This window comes from Cupressus sempervirens, chromosome 7 (assembly GCF_028749045.1).
Source record: "Cupressus sempervirens isolate cs-2001-9-10 chromosome 7, ASM2874904v1, whole genome shotgun sequence".
In the NCBI taxonomy this organism is placed as follows: domain Eukaryota; kingdom Viridiplantae; phylum Streptophyta; class Pinopsida; order Cupressales; family Cupressaceae; genus Cupressus; species Cupressus sempervirens.
Genome location: NC_143124.1, coordinates 91,452,007 through 91,468,593, shown reverse-complemented (window position 1 = coordinate 91,468,593; position 16,587 = coordinate 91,452,007). Strand labels below are relative to the sequence as shown.

Here is a 16,587-nt window from a genome sequence, read left to right as displayed (position 1 = left end):
ATGATGATTCAAAGGAGGTAGATCAGACCTTATATAGATCAATGATTGGAAAATTGCAATATGTAGTTCATACAAGGCTTGATATTGCTCTTGCAGTTGGTATAGTGGCAAGATTTTTATCAAAACCCAGAGAAAGCCATATGATGACAATCAAAAGGATCTTGAGATACTTGAAAGGCACTGAAGATTATGGATTGCGATACAAATTTGGAGGAAATTTGGACTTGAAAGTGTTTACTGATGCTAATTGGGCAGGAAGTATTGATGATAGAAAGAGTACAAGTGGTGGAGCATTCTTTCTTGGAAAGAGGTTGGTGTCATGGACAAGCAAAAAGAAAAATTGCACATCCCAATCTATAGCAGAAACAGAGTATATTGCAATAGCAGTGAATTGTTCTAACATTGTTTGGTTTAAACAGTTGTTGGAAGGCATGAAGGTTGAGATCAAAGAACCACTTGTTATGTTTTGTGACAATACAAGTGCAATCAACATATCAAAGAATCCAGTGATGCATTCCAAAACCAAGCACATTGCAATAAAGTATCACTTTGTAAAAGAACTAGTATAAGATAAAGAGATCAGATTGGAATATGTCCATACAAAAAAACAGATTGCTGACATATTCACCAAGCCATTACCTAAGGATGCATTCTTGTATCTAAGAGGTAAGTTAGGGGTCATTCACCTATCTGAAGCTCACTAAAAATAAGTTTTAGTGATGCATCAACAGGAACCAAGTTGAAGATCTATCAGTTGATGTAGCATAGCTATAGAAACATTGCATATGAATTAGTACTCAAGGTACATTGCTACTCATTTGGTATGTGTTGTCTTCCGCATGTGTTGTCAAAGAGGGAGAGTTTACTATCATATCTTTTTGAAATTTGAATTTGGTTGAGAAATTTGTTTAAGGGAGAGTTTACTATTTGAAGAAGAATCTATGTAGTTCCTTCACAAAGGGAGACTTCTACATTAGTGAAGTTTGTGGCATAAAATCTGTTAGAAACATTAATCTTCCCTTGGATGTATTTAATTGGAATATTCCAAGAATCCCTAAATGTAGTTTGTCCTATTGTACACATGTGGAGGACATGTCATTATTTGTCCTTTAGTCCACATGTGAGGACAACTCATTTTTATAATTCTTTTATTGAGGAATTTAGTTTATCCTCCTTAAGAGGATTGTGACACTTTGCACACACCTATTATGAATGTGGCATTCATAGAAATGGGAGTTACACATGCGAACACATACAACTCCTTTCTCATCTCTTTAAAAGAGATGCTCCTCTCTCTTTCTTCTTTACACACATCACTTTGATGTTATTGTATTGAACTATTTTGCTCCACCACTCTCTCTCTCTCTCTCTCTCTCTCTCTCTCTTCTCTAGGCATTTGTCTTCATTCATAATACTCACAAGGGGTTTTCTTTGCTTTCCCCTTATAAATCCTTGTCTCCATTGTTGAACTCTTGGTGTATGCTCTTGGATTTTGCTTATCTCATGGTAACATTGTTTCACACTTAACTTACTTGGATTGTTTCTCATTCCTTGCTCTATCTTGTCGTTTCTTACAAAATCTAAGAGGGAGAAAATTTTCTATCAGAGTAAGAGTTGTTTTCAAATTAGATTGTGCTATGACATATTGTGTTGCCATCAATGCCAAAGAGAGAAATTTTTTGATACAATTGTCCAATTGTGTGTTGTCTTTGATATTACACAAATGTCATATCAATTATCTGATAGTTCTTATCGAGCTCAATTGGTCAGCAAAACAATTTTCAAAGTCTACCAAGCGTTCTTGGAAATTACTCTGCAAAGACAGTTTCTACCGAGCTCACTCGAACGTCAAAAAATTGTGTGGCAAAAGTCAGTGTTAATCGAGCTCACAAGGTTAACGAAGGAAAGTCAGTGTTTATCGAGTTCACTCGATCTCCAAAGGATTTTGAAGAGTTTGCAGTGTTAACCGAGCTTTAGTGGGTTAACACTAGAAATCAGTTCTGGAACAATGTTTACTGAGCTAGGTTGGCCAATGAAGAATTTCATTGTTTAAAAAAATAAAGTTTAAATATTTCATGTAATGATTGTAGCCGACTAATGTAATGATTATTGGTATTTGTAAGTTGTAAATAAGCCGACTTGACAATTTGTAAGGTATACATGAAAGGTCAAATCGAGAAGGAAAAGACATGAATGAGTGAGCATGCAAGAGTGTTGATTGTGTGAAGAAGTGTGAGCGCATTTTGAAGGATGGTCAAATATCCTTGAGCAACAAAGTTATATTCAATCAAAGAGGATCTAGTGAAGCAAAACAAAGATCTGTATCAACAATTCGATTGCATCTCATTCAGGTCAATTCATTGTTACTTTTTCACCATTGTAGTGGTGATTCCTAAATTTCTTAACAGAGTTGGTTTAATAACCATTTGTAAATCCTCTAACAAGGTGACAATTCTATTGAATTGTTCTAAAGTCTTCTAACAAGGCCACTCCTAATAGGGTGATTAAATCCTCTAACAAGGTCACACCTAACAGTGTGTTTTGTAACCTTTAACAGGGTTGGCTCCTAACAGGGCTCACTTCAGAAGAATGAAAATCAATAGCTAGTTACTTGGTGGTTTTTTCCATATTGGGTTTCCACGTTAAATCTGGTGTCTCATGTGTTCATGTTAATCTCTTTTATGCAAGCGTGTTAATCACTGTGAATGTTTAAGTTCTATTTAAGATAACATACACTGCATTTACCAAGTTACAACATCTTTTAAGTATGGTTATTGAGTAACAGCAATAGCTAGTTTTATAAGACATCCAAGGGATCTAAAGATTTGTTTTTGTGGTAACTGATTCACCCACCCTCTCAGTTACTCCATCTATATTTCCAACAATTGGATGGGTTAACTTCGAGGTAAATTATGTGGGGTTCAAGAAATTTTAAGTGGTTTGGGAAAAATTGGAAAGATAAGAATTAAAAATTGATCATAAATGCATCCAAATCTTCAATTTACCAAGATAGGACCCAAGAGGAAAGTGAACTTTTTGATTGGAGGAAAAATAGAGGAGGATGCATAGAAATTAGATCCTACCTTAGATTCTACACAAGTTAAAGAGGAAAAGTAAAGGAGGATGTATAGACATTAATCGTACCTCTACTTTTACACCAATGATAGAAAGAAATAGAATATAATTGAATTAGATACCAAATAAATGTAATTATAAAGAGTTAAAATGCAAATGTATGATAAAAATACAATAAGGAGGATGACAAACAACCATTAAATTGTAGCACACATGGGTGCTTAAAATTTAAGATTATATGCAATAAAGAAAAAGAGAACTCAAATATTGGTATGCATTTCTTCTATGATGCAACAAAAAGTAGACCTAACTAATAAGTATGACAATTAAAGCCTAAAATAAAAATGTAATCTAATGCATAGAGTGAAAAGTAAATCTAATCACTAAATTATAATTTTTTTGTTTTTTAATATGTTGAAAATATTGCAAGATCTAACTAGCCAATGCAAAAGGTCTAGAAAGCATGAAAGGCTCAAGTTCACCAGCATATATATGGTAAAATGGTAATCAATGTAAGATTCCCACTTCATGCATATACATTAGGAATCAAGGAGAACCCTCACCTGGATAGGATGGATGTGACAAGTACAATAAAGTGTACAAGGGTACAAGAAAGAGATCTAAACCTAGAAGGCTCAAATTTTGGGTGTTTAAGATTCCAAAGTATAATGTAAAAGAGATATGTAGAGATCTAATAGAAGAAAGTATACACACGAAAGGGAGATGAGGATTTTGTGAGTACCTAAAAGTAAAGTAAGAGAGATGCATCTTGAAGACTAATTTTATGAATATTAGGATCCCAAAATATTCTAATTTCTGAACCAAGCAACCTACAAACTATGAAACATGAATCTTCAGTTCTTTTTTCTACTCCATGAACAAGTCAACTTTATAGGGCCTACACTAGAAAGCAAACAAATTTGACCTATTCCTAAGACTAAAAATTCACACAAATTGAAAAAATTGATATGGGTAGGTTTTCTATTTGTCTTTCCAATTTGGAGACACATGTTGCTATTCTTGGATGAATTATTTGAGAAACAATCAGACTCACCATTGAATAATTAGAGAGCAAATGTTAATTGTTGGGACAATAAGTGGTCAGCCCCAACAAGATGAAGCGTGAGGGGATAAATCATAGACTTAGCTCCCTCAGAAGGGATATAACCATTGATGGGCATTTCAAAGTCTTGTAGATGCTTTTGAATAACCTTTCTAGTAGAAGATGTTGAGAATAGAGGGAGGGAGATTGTTGAAGAAGGAGACTATTGACAAGTGTGATCAATATATTTCAATCATTATTTTGTCACTAATGTCAAACCTACTACGTGTTGGTAAGACAACTGCTTATATGATTTAAGTGCTATCACTTATTTTGATTAATGAAGAGGATTTGATCAAAAGATGTAACAATAGCACCTAGACAAAAGGTTGAGTTATGATATAAAAAGGGAAGTACAAGAATCAACTAAGACGATGATAATATGATGTATTGATAATCTACTTAAGGTTACAAAGGTTGGTTACCCTAAGCAAGTTCAAAAGAACAAGTTAAACAAAGTTTGTCTACAAAACTTGACCGAGTGGATAGGAGTCGACCAAAGATAGTGCAAGCCAAGTAGAAAATTAGTTGGACCTAAGTAAACGACTATTCTAGCTATGCTGAGCAAAAATAGTGGATGTTGAGTAAAGTTTAACTAATGTCGAGCACTAGTAAACTTTAGTTCGCGTCAAGTTATTTTATAGAGGATGATGAGCAACATAGTGTGTGTCGAGCATTAGATGCAAGTTAATGCCGAGCGACTACATTATTAGAAAGATCGTGAATTCAATGGATCTGAGCCCACAAGTTTGTTTTCTTGGATTGTGTGAACTAGGTGGAAGATAAGATTGATGAGCTGGTGGGATAGAATTCAAGGTAAATTTTTTTGATGTAAATTCAAAGAGAATTCAAGGTGAAGTTTCTACAAGAGATATGAAATGAGGAGTATATTTATTGAATCCTACCTAATCTGTCCTAAACTTAAATTGGACGATGGAGAATGAACAAAAAAAATCTTAAATTCCTATTTATAGGGATGGTTGGTCAAAAGAAAAGGTTGTCATGTGCGAGAACCTAAGGAAGACAAAGAGTCAAGGGTTTTGTTTCATCAAGTGACCTAAGGGGAGAGTTTGCATTGGCATGTTAAGCAAGAAAGCTTAAGGATATGAATGCTTTAAGGGTGAACAAGCAGAATGGAGGACTGAAACAGAGATCTATAATCTGTAAATGAAGTTGCAAGTTATTATTAGATCAAGTATTATTGTTACTCTCTAATAATTGTATTAGTCTAGGGCAAATCCTTTAGATTAAAGTTGACTTAACAATCATTTGTAAATCCTTTAACCGGGTGACATTCCAAGTGAATGGTCTAAAGTCCTCTAACAAGGCTCACTCCTAACAGAGTGATTGAAATCCTTTAATAGGGTCACATTTAACAGTGTGCATTGTAATCTTTAATAGGTTTGGCCTTTCACATGGCATCACTTCAAAAGAGTGAAAAAGAGTAGCATGTTACTGGTAGTTTTTCCCAAATTGGGTTTCCACGTAAATCATTGTGTCAAGTGTGTTGCTGAATCTATTATGTTTCATGTTTACATTTCTGCAAATTGATTTGACAATAACCTACAAGTTTTAAGTGATTGCATAATCTTATGGATGCATGCATGATGATAAATGTTTTATGGGTTCACTACAATGTGAAAAGTTTTATTTATACATCTGGATCTTGGATAACTGGTTCACCCCCCTCCTAGTTATTCTAAAGAATTGGACAACAAAAGAATCATCAACTATATTGCAAGCACAAGGAGTGATCACTTCCATGGTCACAAAGCCTTTACTCTCAACTTTATCTTTTTTTGGTAGAGGGCTTATCTACCCATGGAATTACGGTTACCACTATTCAAATTATTCCTCAATTGTGGACTAGTTTTCCTCATATGACCAAGTTTTTTTACACCAAAAGAAAGTGTTTATACTACACAAAAACTTGATAGAAAAAATCATCAAATCATTCAATAGTTAATTGTTAAATAATTCTAAAGTATCGATGGGCCAAATTCAATAAATATTAAAACCCTCATATCCATAGGAGGGAGGAGGGATGGAGTTCCATCCATTTTTAGATCAATCTGTTAGACTCAACTGAATTAGGGGTAACACCCCATAGATATGGCAGGATGTTCTTGATTGAACCATAGGGAATGAAAGTGCCAAGATTTCATTATTATTGCATTTGGGTCTCAGTTGAGAACCCTAAAATAAGACCCAATATTCCAATATCAATTCCTGAAGACTACTTTTTGGTTGTTATACATTTTGAATAAAACAATGAACAACTATTTTTGTCATTTTGAAGTTAAAAAAATTGAAACTTTATTTATCCAGTCATTAAGAAAGTTCCTAGATGATACCCTAATTATATCTAGAGCAGCAAGAAAAACTCTAACATCTTTAAGTCTAGATTTTTCATTTTAAATTATAGAGGGCATTTGGTAATTTGACTTAGCAATTATTAAGAATGAATCCCTTAACTCCTCCTAGTCCTACATGGTTCCATTTGATCTCTTACTTATTTCTCTATGGACCTAGCACCTACTTCATCGTCAATGTCTTTAAAAGATTTTATTGCTACAGAGTTTGATACTTGAAAGTCTTCCTCTAAGAGAATTAAAGCACTATGGGACTCATGTCCCACCAAAATAGAATGATAATAAGAAAAATGGTGAGGAGAAAAGCCTCCCAACAACCAATACAAGGCCACACACATGCAAGAAGGCCTAAAACACTAGCACAACTTGCAACCTCCACTTTGATATCTACTCGAGATACTTAAATGAGGTCTACCTAATTATATGCTACTTTCATTATCATTTTCATTTTTATTGTTGTTTGTATTATTATTTAACCATCTTCAAGAAATTCTATAATACTTTTAAAATCAAGTCACCATACTCATTGTCATTTTTGCCTATGTTTAAAAAAAATGGTTCCTAATTACATATTAGTACTATATTGTTATATGAATAATAATATCAAATTTAAATAACAGATTGTACATAATCATTTAGTTTGAAACATTTGCAAAAAAAACTTAAAAGAATTTTTTCTTCATGTATTATTTAGTTTCTTAATCGCGTCACATTTAGTATTCATGCTTGAGAAATTATTTTTTGTTACAATTTTTATATAATCATATTTGCACTTTTTCTAAATTCTAGCTTACTCTCAATTTTGTTTCAAAATAGTTGAATCCAAAGTAATTTATGCAATTATCACTATTCAACAACTCTTGAATATCTTGTAAATATTCCCATCAGCATATAACTACAACTAGAGGTTCTATCATTACTAAAGATAAAGATTTAGAGGTGAGTTAGGATCTAGAGGAGCTAATGATAGATACATAATTTAAAACATCAAGGTTTCCCATTCAATTTATTATCATAAGAAAGATCAAGAACTAGAGGGCCAAACAGTAAATTAGAAACTTAAAACATGAAGGTTCCAATCCAACCTATTAAAACAAAATAATCATATTTATAATCAATAAGTTAATATTGATATTAATATAATTATAAAAATATTTATGTAGGCCAACACAATAATATACTATATTATTTATCATCTCTTTTTAAAAACTTTATCAATGTCACATATATATAATATAAATATTAGAAATTCCTACTAGAAATTCAAATATACAAAAATTAAAGTAAAATAATATAATCATAAAAAGTAAGATCAATAAGTAGTCGATGTTGAGAACAACAAATATAAGTAGGAATTCTAACTTTCTTCCTTAATTTCCCATTAATTTAAAAATAAGTTTTGAAGGAAAGCCCTAAGACAATGCCAACAGACAAGATATGACTAGCAGCCGAAGCCAAACGAGAAGAATTTTACTTTTACCCATTAGTCGAAGGAAGCCGAATAAACAGTATCAAAAATGGACCAAGACTTCCAATTGAACTTGTAAAATAGAGATAATATATTTTTTTATTTTTTTTATTTTACTGTGAAAAGCAGTAAAGCGATGAGATACTGCGAGAGAATATAGAAGTAGGAAGTAGATGATGAGTAGAGCAGTGGAAAGAGAGACTTTGACTCGAGAAAATTGCGTCTGTTTCATTATAACATATTGTATTTTACTAACCAACCTTAGGAACCTGATAATTCAGGTTAAGAAACTCTATACCATTGTCATTGCAAGCTAAAATCCAAAATATATATATCAACATTAAAAGTACGTCACTTGTAAACCTTTTTCAGTAATTTTTCCTTGATGTTGCTGGAATTAGATAGACTCCCTGCGTAATTGGATTCATATAAACAAGTGAGAAGGCAAGAAAGTGCTAGGTAAGATGGACGACCAAAACACGCTCGCCTTGGAGTTTTTTCAACACTGTACCTTTTCGATGGCAATAATTTAACAATTCCGCCCCCGTTGCACTTGTCTTGAACAAATCTTCTGTGAGAGTCAGTCATTTAAAATCCAATCTTGTTTCAATTTCTTCGTTCTTCTGCATTTATGGCATCTTCTTCCTCATCTCATCACGCTTTCTCTGAAATCGAGCCTTACGGCATAAGAAGAACAGCAGAAGAATCTTCAAGAATGTTCGATGTCTTCATTAACCACAGGGGACCTGATGTCAAAGATACTCTGGCTACTCAGCTCTACAATATGCTTAAGGAATTGGGAATAAAGGCGTTTCTTGATTCGGAAGAGAAGGAGCTTGGAGTTTCTTTTCCTTCTATAATTGAAACCGCCATCTACTCAGCTTCAGCTCACGTGGCTATTTTTTCGAAAAGATATGCAGAATCGGCCTGGTGTTTGGCGGAGTTGCTTCTTATGTTACAGAGTAGATCTAAGATTATTCCAGTTTTCTATGGTGTGAAACCTTCCGATCTTCGCTATATAGAAAAGGGCGTGTATGCTGCTGCGTTCGCTAAACACGAACAGACGGGAAGGTACCCACACAAGCTTCATGAGTGGAAGGAAGCTCTCCAATCTATTTCATTAATCGCAGGCTATGAAATCAATAATTTCAAGTAGGATTTCTGCCTTTCCATTCTACTGTACTTTTGTGTATTCAAATTGGTTCATTTTAGTCACAAAATTTTCTTTCTCGTCAATTACCAGTCTAGTCTGTGTGTTTGCGTATATCAAAATTGGTTGGGTTTAGCCGGCTCAAATTCTTCCCTTTGTCAATTTTGATTCTTCTCTGTATTTTTTGTCTTTATTCATCAAAACTGGTTGAATTTAGACAAGAAAAATTATTTCTGATCAATTTCCAGTCTGCTCTGTACGTTTGCATTTTCGTATGTCAAAATTGGCTTCGTTTAATTTAGACGGCTCAAATTTCTTTCGTTATTACATCCCATTCTACTCTGTAACTTTGGTGATTTCATATATCAAAACTTGTTGAATTTAGGCAGCAAAATATATTTCTCACCATTTTCCGGTATACTCTGTATGTTTGTGTTCTCATATATCAAAAGTGCATTTCTTAGAGTAAAGCCGGCTCAAATTTCTTTCTTTGTCAATTTCCATTCTATACTGTGTCTTTCATGTTTTCATATATCAAAACTGGTTGAATTTAGGTGGCAAATTTTTGTTCTGATCAATTTCCAGATTACTCTGTATTTCTGTTGTTTTCATATATCAAAACTGGTCGAATTTAGGCAGCGAAATTGCTTTCTGATCAATTCCCATTCGGTTCCATTTATCTGTGTTTTAAAATTTTATATATCAAAACTGATCATAGCCAGTAATATTTTGCATTTGTTGTATTTACATGTTCTTATATCAAAATTTAGTTTGAATTTGAGCTAGAAATAATAATTCTTAACAATGTCGATTTCTTTTCTACACTGTATTTTTTGTGTTTTCTATCAAAATTTATTTTGAGTTTAGCTGGCAAAATCTCTTTCTTATCAAGTTCCATTTCCTTGTTGAAGTGTCAGTAACTGCAAAAACATAGTGATTTGAGTTTAGCCAGCAAAAATTTCCTCATCGATTTCCATTTTACTTTGTATTTTTGTGTTTTATATCAAATTTGGGTTGAGTTTCTCTAGCAAAATTTCTTTCTAATCAGTTTCCGTTGTCCCTCTTCAAGTGTTGATGATTGCAAAAATGTAGTGTCATCTCTGCAAAAAGAAATTGGAAGGAAAAAAGTGTTATATGTTGCCAAATATCCAGTGGGACTTCACAAGCTTGTGAAATATTTTAAAAGTCGGTGCCTTAATGAGCTTGTACAAGATTTTGATAATCAGTGTAAGATGAACAAAAGTAACCAGGGGAAGGCTCAAATAGTGGGAATTTTTGGAATGGGTGGGGTTGGTAAGACAACTCTTGCAAAAGAATTGTTCAACAGAAAGCGTTCTCAATATAGTCAGGCTTGTTTTTTGTTTGATGTGCGGGAGATCTCTACAAAATGCAATTTCCCTTCTTTGCAAATGAAACTCCTCAGAGATATCTTCCATGAAGATCAGCTTACTTTTCAAAGCAGAGAGGATGGAACAAGCTGTATCTGGAATTCTATAAAGAGGAGCACTTTTCTGAGCTTCATACTTGTGCTAGATGACGTCGATCACCTGGAACAATTAGATGCTCTGTTGATCATGGACATGCTAAAAAAATCTGTTAATAGTCTGATAATTATCACAACCCGTGATGTAGGAGTTCTTATAAGTGCAGGAGTTAAGAACATGTATCATTTAAAAGGGATGGATAAAGATGATGCAAGGGAACTGTTTTGTTGGCATGCTTTCCGCCAACCCCATCCGGCTAGTGGATACAAGGATCTTGTTGAAGACTTCTTAGTTGTGTGTGGAGGGTTACCTCTGTCCCTTCAGGTTCTGGGCAGTCATGTTCATGGGAGAGATAAGGATTATTGGAGGTTTGAAGTAAAAAAAGTTACTGGGCCGCTGCATCGGGACATAAAACAAAAGCTTAAGATCAGCTTTGATGCATTGGGCAGTGAGGAGAAACAGATTTTCATGGATATTGCATGCTTTTTTGATGATAAATTGAAGTGTATAGCCATGAGAATATGGAAGGCATCAGGATGGAGCGCTGAATATGTACTTAAAATGCTAAAAGAGAAGAGTCTTGTTGAAGAAATAGAAAATACACTGAGAATGCACCAACACTTGCGAGACTTGGGAAGAGATATGGCAGATGAACTAAGCTATCCTTGTCGCTTTTGGCATCCTAGAGATCTTAAATCATTGGTATGCTTGTTCCTCCTCCGTAATTCTGCTTTTTATCAAATGGAATTCTACATCTGGACTTCTTATTGCAATAAAATCTAAGTCACTTTTATGGATGCAGGAATCAAAAGGATTCAAAAATATTCTCACCCAAACCAAAGGCAGGTGTTTCCATTCGTTTTTTGACAAGCTCCTGAGTGCTAAAATCACATTCTTTTTAGGTGAACCACATGATAGGGCAGAGAGTGCTTTCTTGTTATGGCTTCAACTTGAGTACCCAGAGTACCTGGATGACAGGCTTGATGATGACATGAATTCCAGTACACAACCAAGCATACCTTCATGGATTCCACTTAAAAATTTACAGTTTTTAAAAATCAGCAATGGATATTTTGAAAGTTTGTGGCAAAGAGATGTACAGGTATTGTGTTGTATTCTTCTACATCTAAAATCATGTCTCTCTTCATCACATAATGAAATGCATTGTGGTATGGTAACATCGTTAGTGTTTAGAGTCTTTGACCATTTGATTTTTTTTCTAAATTAGTTTTGATTTTCAGGCTCCCTTGCAATTAAAAGCGCTGGAGATTCATGGCACTTGTCTTGAGAGGTTTCCAGATTTCTTCGGAATATTGACAGACTGGGAAATAAAAGATAAACAAATGGTCATAGAAGGCTGGCCTTCATTAAGATCCTTTTCAACTGATCTTCAGGCTTTAGATTTGAATGATGTCAGAAAGTCTGGTATTGTTAAGAAGACCCACTTGAGCTTTCTTCAAGACCTTGTAATTTGTGACCAAGAAAATATAGTAAAATTTGTAATTATTGGAAATTATTTTCCGAACCTTCAATCTTTTGATCTTTCTGGCATGAAAAATCTCCTTGAACTGAAGCTTACCAGACTAGAAACATTGAATTGTCTTAATGTTACCAATTGCAAGGATCTGAAAAGATTGTCAGGAACACATGATCTTACAAATCTTGTAGATTTGAACATAAGAGCATGCCTTGAGATCGAGGAGTTGAATCTTGACCGACTGGGCCATCTAGAAAGGATAACAATCATGTCTTGCAAAAATTTGAAAAGTGTCTCAGGGATATCTGATCTTATAAAGCTTGTAGAACTGAGATTTTTTCATTGTCCAAAGCTTCAGCTTGAGCTGAGTCTGGTGGATCTGAACTGTCTGAAGAAGATAACACTTGATGAGTCTATTAAGCTAGAATGTTTGGAGTTGAATAGCTGTAAAAGTTTGAAAACAGTATCAGGAATGTATAATCTGAAAAAGCTTCAACTGGTAAACATTCATGACTGCCCGGAGCTTGAGGAATTATCGCTGGTTTTTCATTGTGCAAGATCCCTGCAGAGGATAACAATTGGCGGATGTAGGATACACAATTACCTTGAACTGAGTTACTGTAAAAATTTGAAAAGTTTGTCAGTTAACTTTGGTTTATTAAAACTGAACATTTGTAAATGCCCTGAGCTTGAGGATGTAAATCTCAGTCGTCTGTGCTGCCTAGAAACAATAAATATTGCCTGCTGTAGAGACTTAAGAAGCGTGTCAGGGATAGCTGATCTTACAAAGCTTGTCAAACTGAACATTTCTTTATGTTGGAGGCTTCATCTTGAGTTGTGCCTAGTGGATCTCAACTGCCTGCAGAGTATAACACTTGATGAGTCTGTCGTGCTGGAATGTTTTGAGTTGAATGGTTGTAAAAGTTTGAAAACGGTATCAGGAAGGTATGCTTTGCAAAAACTTAAATTCATAAACATTCATAACTGTCCAGAGCTTGAGGAGTTACCAGTGTTTTCTGGTGCACATTGCCTACAGAGGATAACAATTGATGGATGTAGGAAGCTCAGTTACCTTGAGTTGAGAAAATGTCAAAATTTGAAAACTATATCAGGTGAATTTGATCTGGTAGAATTGAGCATTAGTGACTGCCTTGAGATAGAAGAGTTAAGCCTTGGACAACTGGGCTGTCTAGAAAGGATAACAATTATGTATTGTAAAAAATTGAAATGTGTATCAGGGATATCTAGCCTTACAAAGCTTGTAGAACTAAGAATTTCTCGTTGCCAGAAGCTCCAGCTTGATTTGTGTCTGGTGGGTCTGAACTGTCTGAAAGGGATATCACTTGATGAGTCAGTCAAGTTGGAATGTTTGAAGTTGAGATGTTGTAAAAGTTTGAAAACAATATCAGGAATGTATAATTTGAAAAAGCTTCAATTAGTAGAAATTCATGACTGTCCAGAGCTTGAGAATTTACCACCTGTTTTTCTTGGTGCAAATTGCCTGCAAAAGCTTACAATTGATAAATGTCGAAAGCACAATTACCTTGAGTTCAGTGACTGTCAAAATTTGAAAAGCCTATCAGTTGACTTTAATCTGGTAGAATTGAGTATCCATAAATGCCCTGAGCTTGAGGATATAAGTCTTGGACTTGTATGCTGCTTAGAAAGAATAAAAATTGTGCACTGTAGAGATTTGAAAACTGTGTCGGGGATTTCTGATCTTACAAAGCTTGTAGAACTGAACATTTCTCTTTGTTGGAAGCTTCAGCTTGAATTGTGTCTAGTGGGTCTGAACTGTCTAAAGAAAATAACAGTTGACGAGTCTATCGTGCTGGATTGTTTTGAGTTGAATGGCTGTAGAAGTTTGAGAACCATATCAGGAATGTGTGATTTGCAAAAGCTGCAATCAGTAACTATTCAAGACTGTCCGGAGCTTGAGGAGTTACCCATATTTTGTCGTGCAAGTTGCCTGGAGAGGATTACAATTAAGGGATGTGGGAAGCTCAATAAACTCAGCTTGAATGACTTTCTATTTTTAAAAAGTGTATTGGGTAACTTTGATCTAGTAGAATTGGTCACTGGTGGATGCAGTGAACTTGAGGAGCTTAGTCTTGACAGTCTGAGCTGCCTGCAAAGGCTAACAATAAACTATTGTACAGGCTTGAAACGTGTGTCAGGGATATTTAATCTTACAAATCTAGTAGAACTGAAAATCTCCCAGTGTTGGAAGCTTCATATGGAGTTGCGTCTGGTGGCTCTGAACTGTCTACAGAGGATAGAAGTTGATAAATCTGTGAAGCTTAAATGTTTTGAGCTGAATGGTTGTCAAAGTTTGAAAGTGGTATCAGGAACATACAATTTGGAAAATGTTCAATTCATAAACATTGGTGACTGTCCTGAACTTGAGGAGTTACCATTTTTCTATGGGCCAAGTTGCTTACAGAATTTTGTAATTCATGGATGTGGGAAGCTCCATTCCCTTTGTTTGAGACATTTGAGTTGCCTGGCCAGAATGACAATTGATAAATGTGGGAAACTAAGTTACCTTGAACTGAGAGATTGTGTTAGTCTGAAAGAAGTATCTGGTAGTTTCAATGGTGTTGGCTTGTCCATATTGGACTGTCCTAAGCTTGAAGAACTGAGATGTTTTGCTAGTCTAACTTGCTTTGAGGACATTCGCATATACAGATGTGGGAAGCTGCAGAACATAACTTTACCAACATCACTGAATTATCTTGAGTTGAATGGTTTTCATCAGTTTCAAAGTGTGCCAGGAATATCTGCTCTCACCAATTTGGTAGAGTTAAATATCAGTGAGTGTTGGGAGCTTCAGCAGTTGAGTGTTGCACATCTGAGCTTGTTAGAAAAATTGACAGTTGCCAACCTGAAATGTATTATATCAGGAATAGCTAATCTTGCAAAGCTTGTAGAGTTGAATATTTCTCACTGTTGGGAACTTGAACTTGATCTGTGCCTTGCTGGTTTGAAATGTCTGAAGAGGGTTTCCTTTGTTGAATGTGGGAAGATGTACACCATAACACTGCCAACAAGTCTCATTAAACTCACTCTACAAGGTTGCAGAGACTTGCAAATGATTGCAGGAGTATCAACTCTTACTGAGCTTGCAAAGCTAGTTATTGCAAGCTGTCCCCAGCTGAAGAACATAATACTGCCAACTACACTCAAGAGACTCACCATGCAGCAGTGCAGAGAATTACAAACTGTTGGAGCGATTGGTGGTCTGACAAAGCTTACAGAGATGAATATTAGCCAGTGTCCTCAGCTTGAGGAGTTGCCAAGTGTTGCTCACCTAAGCTGCTTGGAGAGGATTGCAATTAACAATTGTGTGAAGCTGGAGAACATAGCAGGAATTGGAGAATTGCATGCATTGCAAGGAATGCAACTTTTATATTGCAGCAGTGCAGCAATACTGAATTGCATTCCCAGGTTGAAGGTATTTATATCAAAGACTCGCTTGACATGAAATAATGTTACTCATTTTTAAGACTTTTTAGTGAGGCATTCATTAACTATTGGCCTTCAGATAGATTTTACCTTTTTTATCATAAGTTGTCTAGATTTCTATAAGTTAAAAAGGAATTTATGTTGATGAACAGAGTTTCTTAATTTCATTACAGATCGTGCCGTCAAACTTTATGCATGTGATTGGAAAAGCAGTGGATGGAGCAGAGTCAATTTTAAATCCACAGTTTTTTTCTGATGATATTGACACCGATGCAGTTATTGAACTCAATCATGTACAAATCACTGACCGTCACCCTGAGGGATCACTGAGTGCAATCATCATATGCTGTCTGGTTGTGGTTAATAACTCTAGTCCATTAGAAAAGATAAATGAATCCCTTCGTGGTGTATCTGAAAACAGTTTGCTGTCATTTCAGGTGTGTCATGGAGAATGGGTAGTTACCATGGTAACTACTGACCAAGAAGAAATATATGATTATGATGACTATTGGCAATTTGAAAAAGTTTTTGTGGAGCATGCAATAATGAAGAAGGGATACAGGGTGACAGTAAGAAAAGAGCAGGATTGTAAAACCCTAGACATATTATCCAGAATTATTGATAGGCTACAAGAGAAATGAGTGCAGCACAGACTAATTCCTGCCTTCCCTCTGTGTTGACCGGAAAAGTAAACTTTTATTTTTCAAGGTAGCTTTGTAGTCTACTGATTTCATTTGATTTTGGTTTTAATTTTGGGCAATTTTTTTTTTATGTTTTTCTCACAATTTGTAGAAAACCTTATCTAGTTCAATGTTTTTATTTATGATGGAGAAAAAATTGCAGGAAAGATTGACAGATAGATTATAGTTATATCACAATAGCAGCGTAATGTTGAAATTTGTATATTTGTATAGTTTTCTTTATTGTTTTTCTCAAAAGCAATCTCTAACATTTAATATCCAATCTCGATAAGTGGGAGATATTTTCCACATCA

General features: G+C 34.8%; 1 protein-coding gene across 3 annotated transcripts; it reads left to right on the top strand.

Annotated features, from left to right (window-relative positions):
- Nucleotides 1–8,474: 8,474 nt before the first annotated feature.
- LOC149545641 (disease resistance protein L6-like) lies at nt 8,475–16,364 on the top strand. Of its 3 annotated transcripts, none has more exons than XM_089790755.1 (6): nt 8,475–9,169; nt 10,237–11,353; nt 11,454–11,753; nt 11,893–15,582; nt 15,767–15,886; nt 16,031–16,364. In XM_089790755.1, exons 1-6 carry the CDS (start codon nt 8,649–8,651, stop codon nt 16,232–16,234), a joined length of 5,952 nt encoding a protein of 1,983 aa, XP_089646881.1. In that variant the 5' UTR covers nt 8,475–8,648; the 3' UTR covers nt 16,235–16,364. The 3 variants fall into 3 exon arrangements, with proteins under 3 accessions (XP_089646881.1, XP_089646880.1, XP_089646879.1); XM_089790754.1 differs by having other exon boundaries at nt 15,767–15,946; XM_089790753.1 differs by having other exon boundaries at nt 15,767–16,364.
- The last annotated feature ends 223 nt before the right edge of the window (nt 16,365–16,587 follow it).

Bases quoted from the DNA above. Each gene is read 5' to 3' on its own strand.
- LOC149545641 (XM_089790753.1), top strand. From the start codon at position 8,649: ATGGCATCTTCTTCCTCATCTCATCACGCTTTCTCTGAAATCGAGCCT. The intron at 11,354-11,453 runs GTATGCTTGTTC...TTATGGATGCAG, and splicing joins CTAGAGATCTTAAATCATTG to GAATCAAAAGGATTCAAAAA. The intron at 15,583-15,766 runs GTATTTATATCA...ATTTCATTACAG, and splicing joins ATTGCATTCCCAGGTTGAAG to ATCGTGCCGTCAAACTTTAT.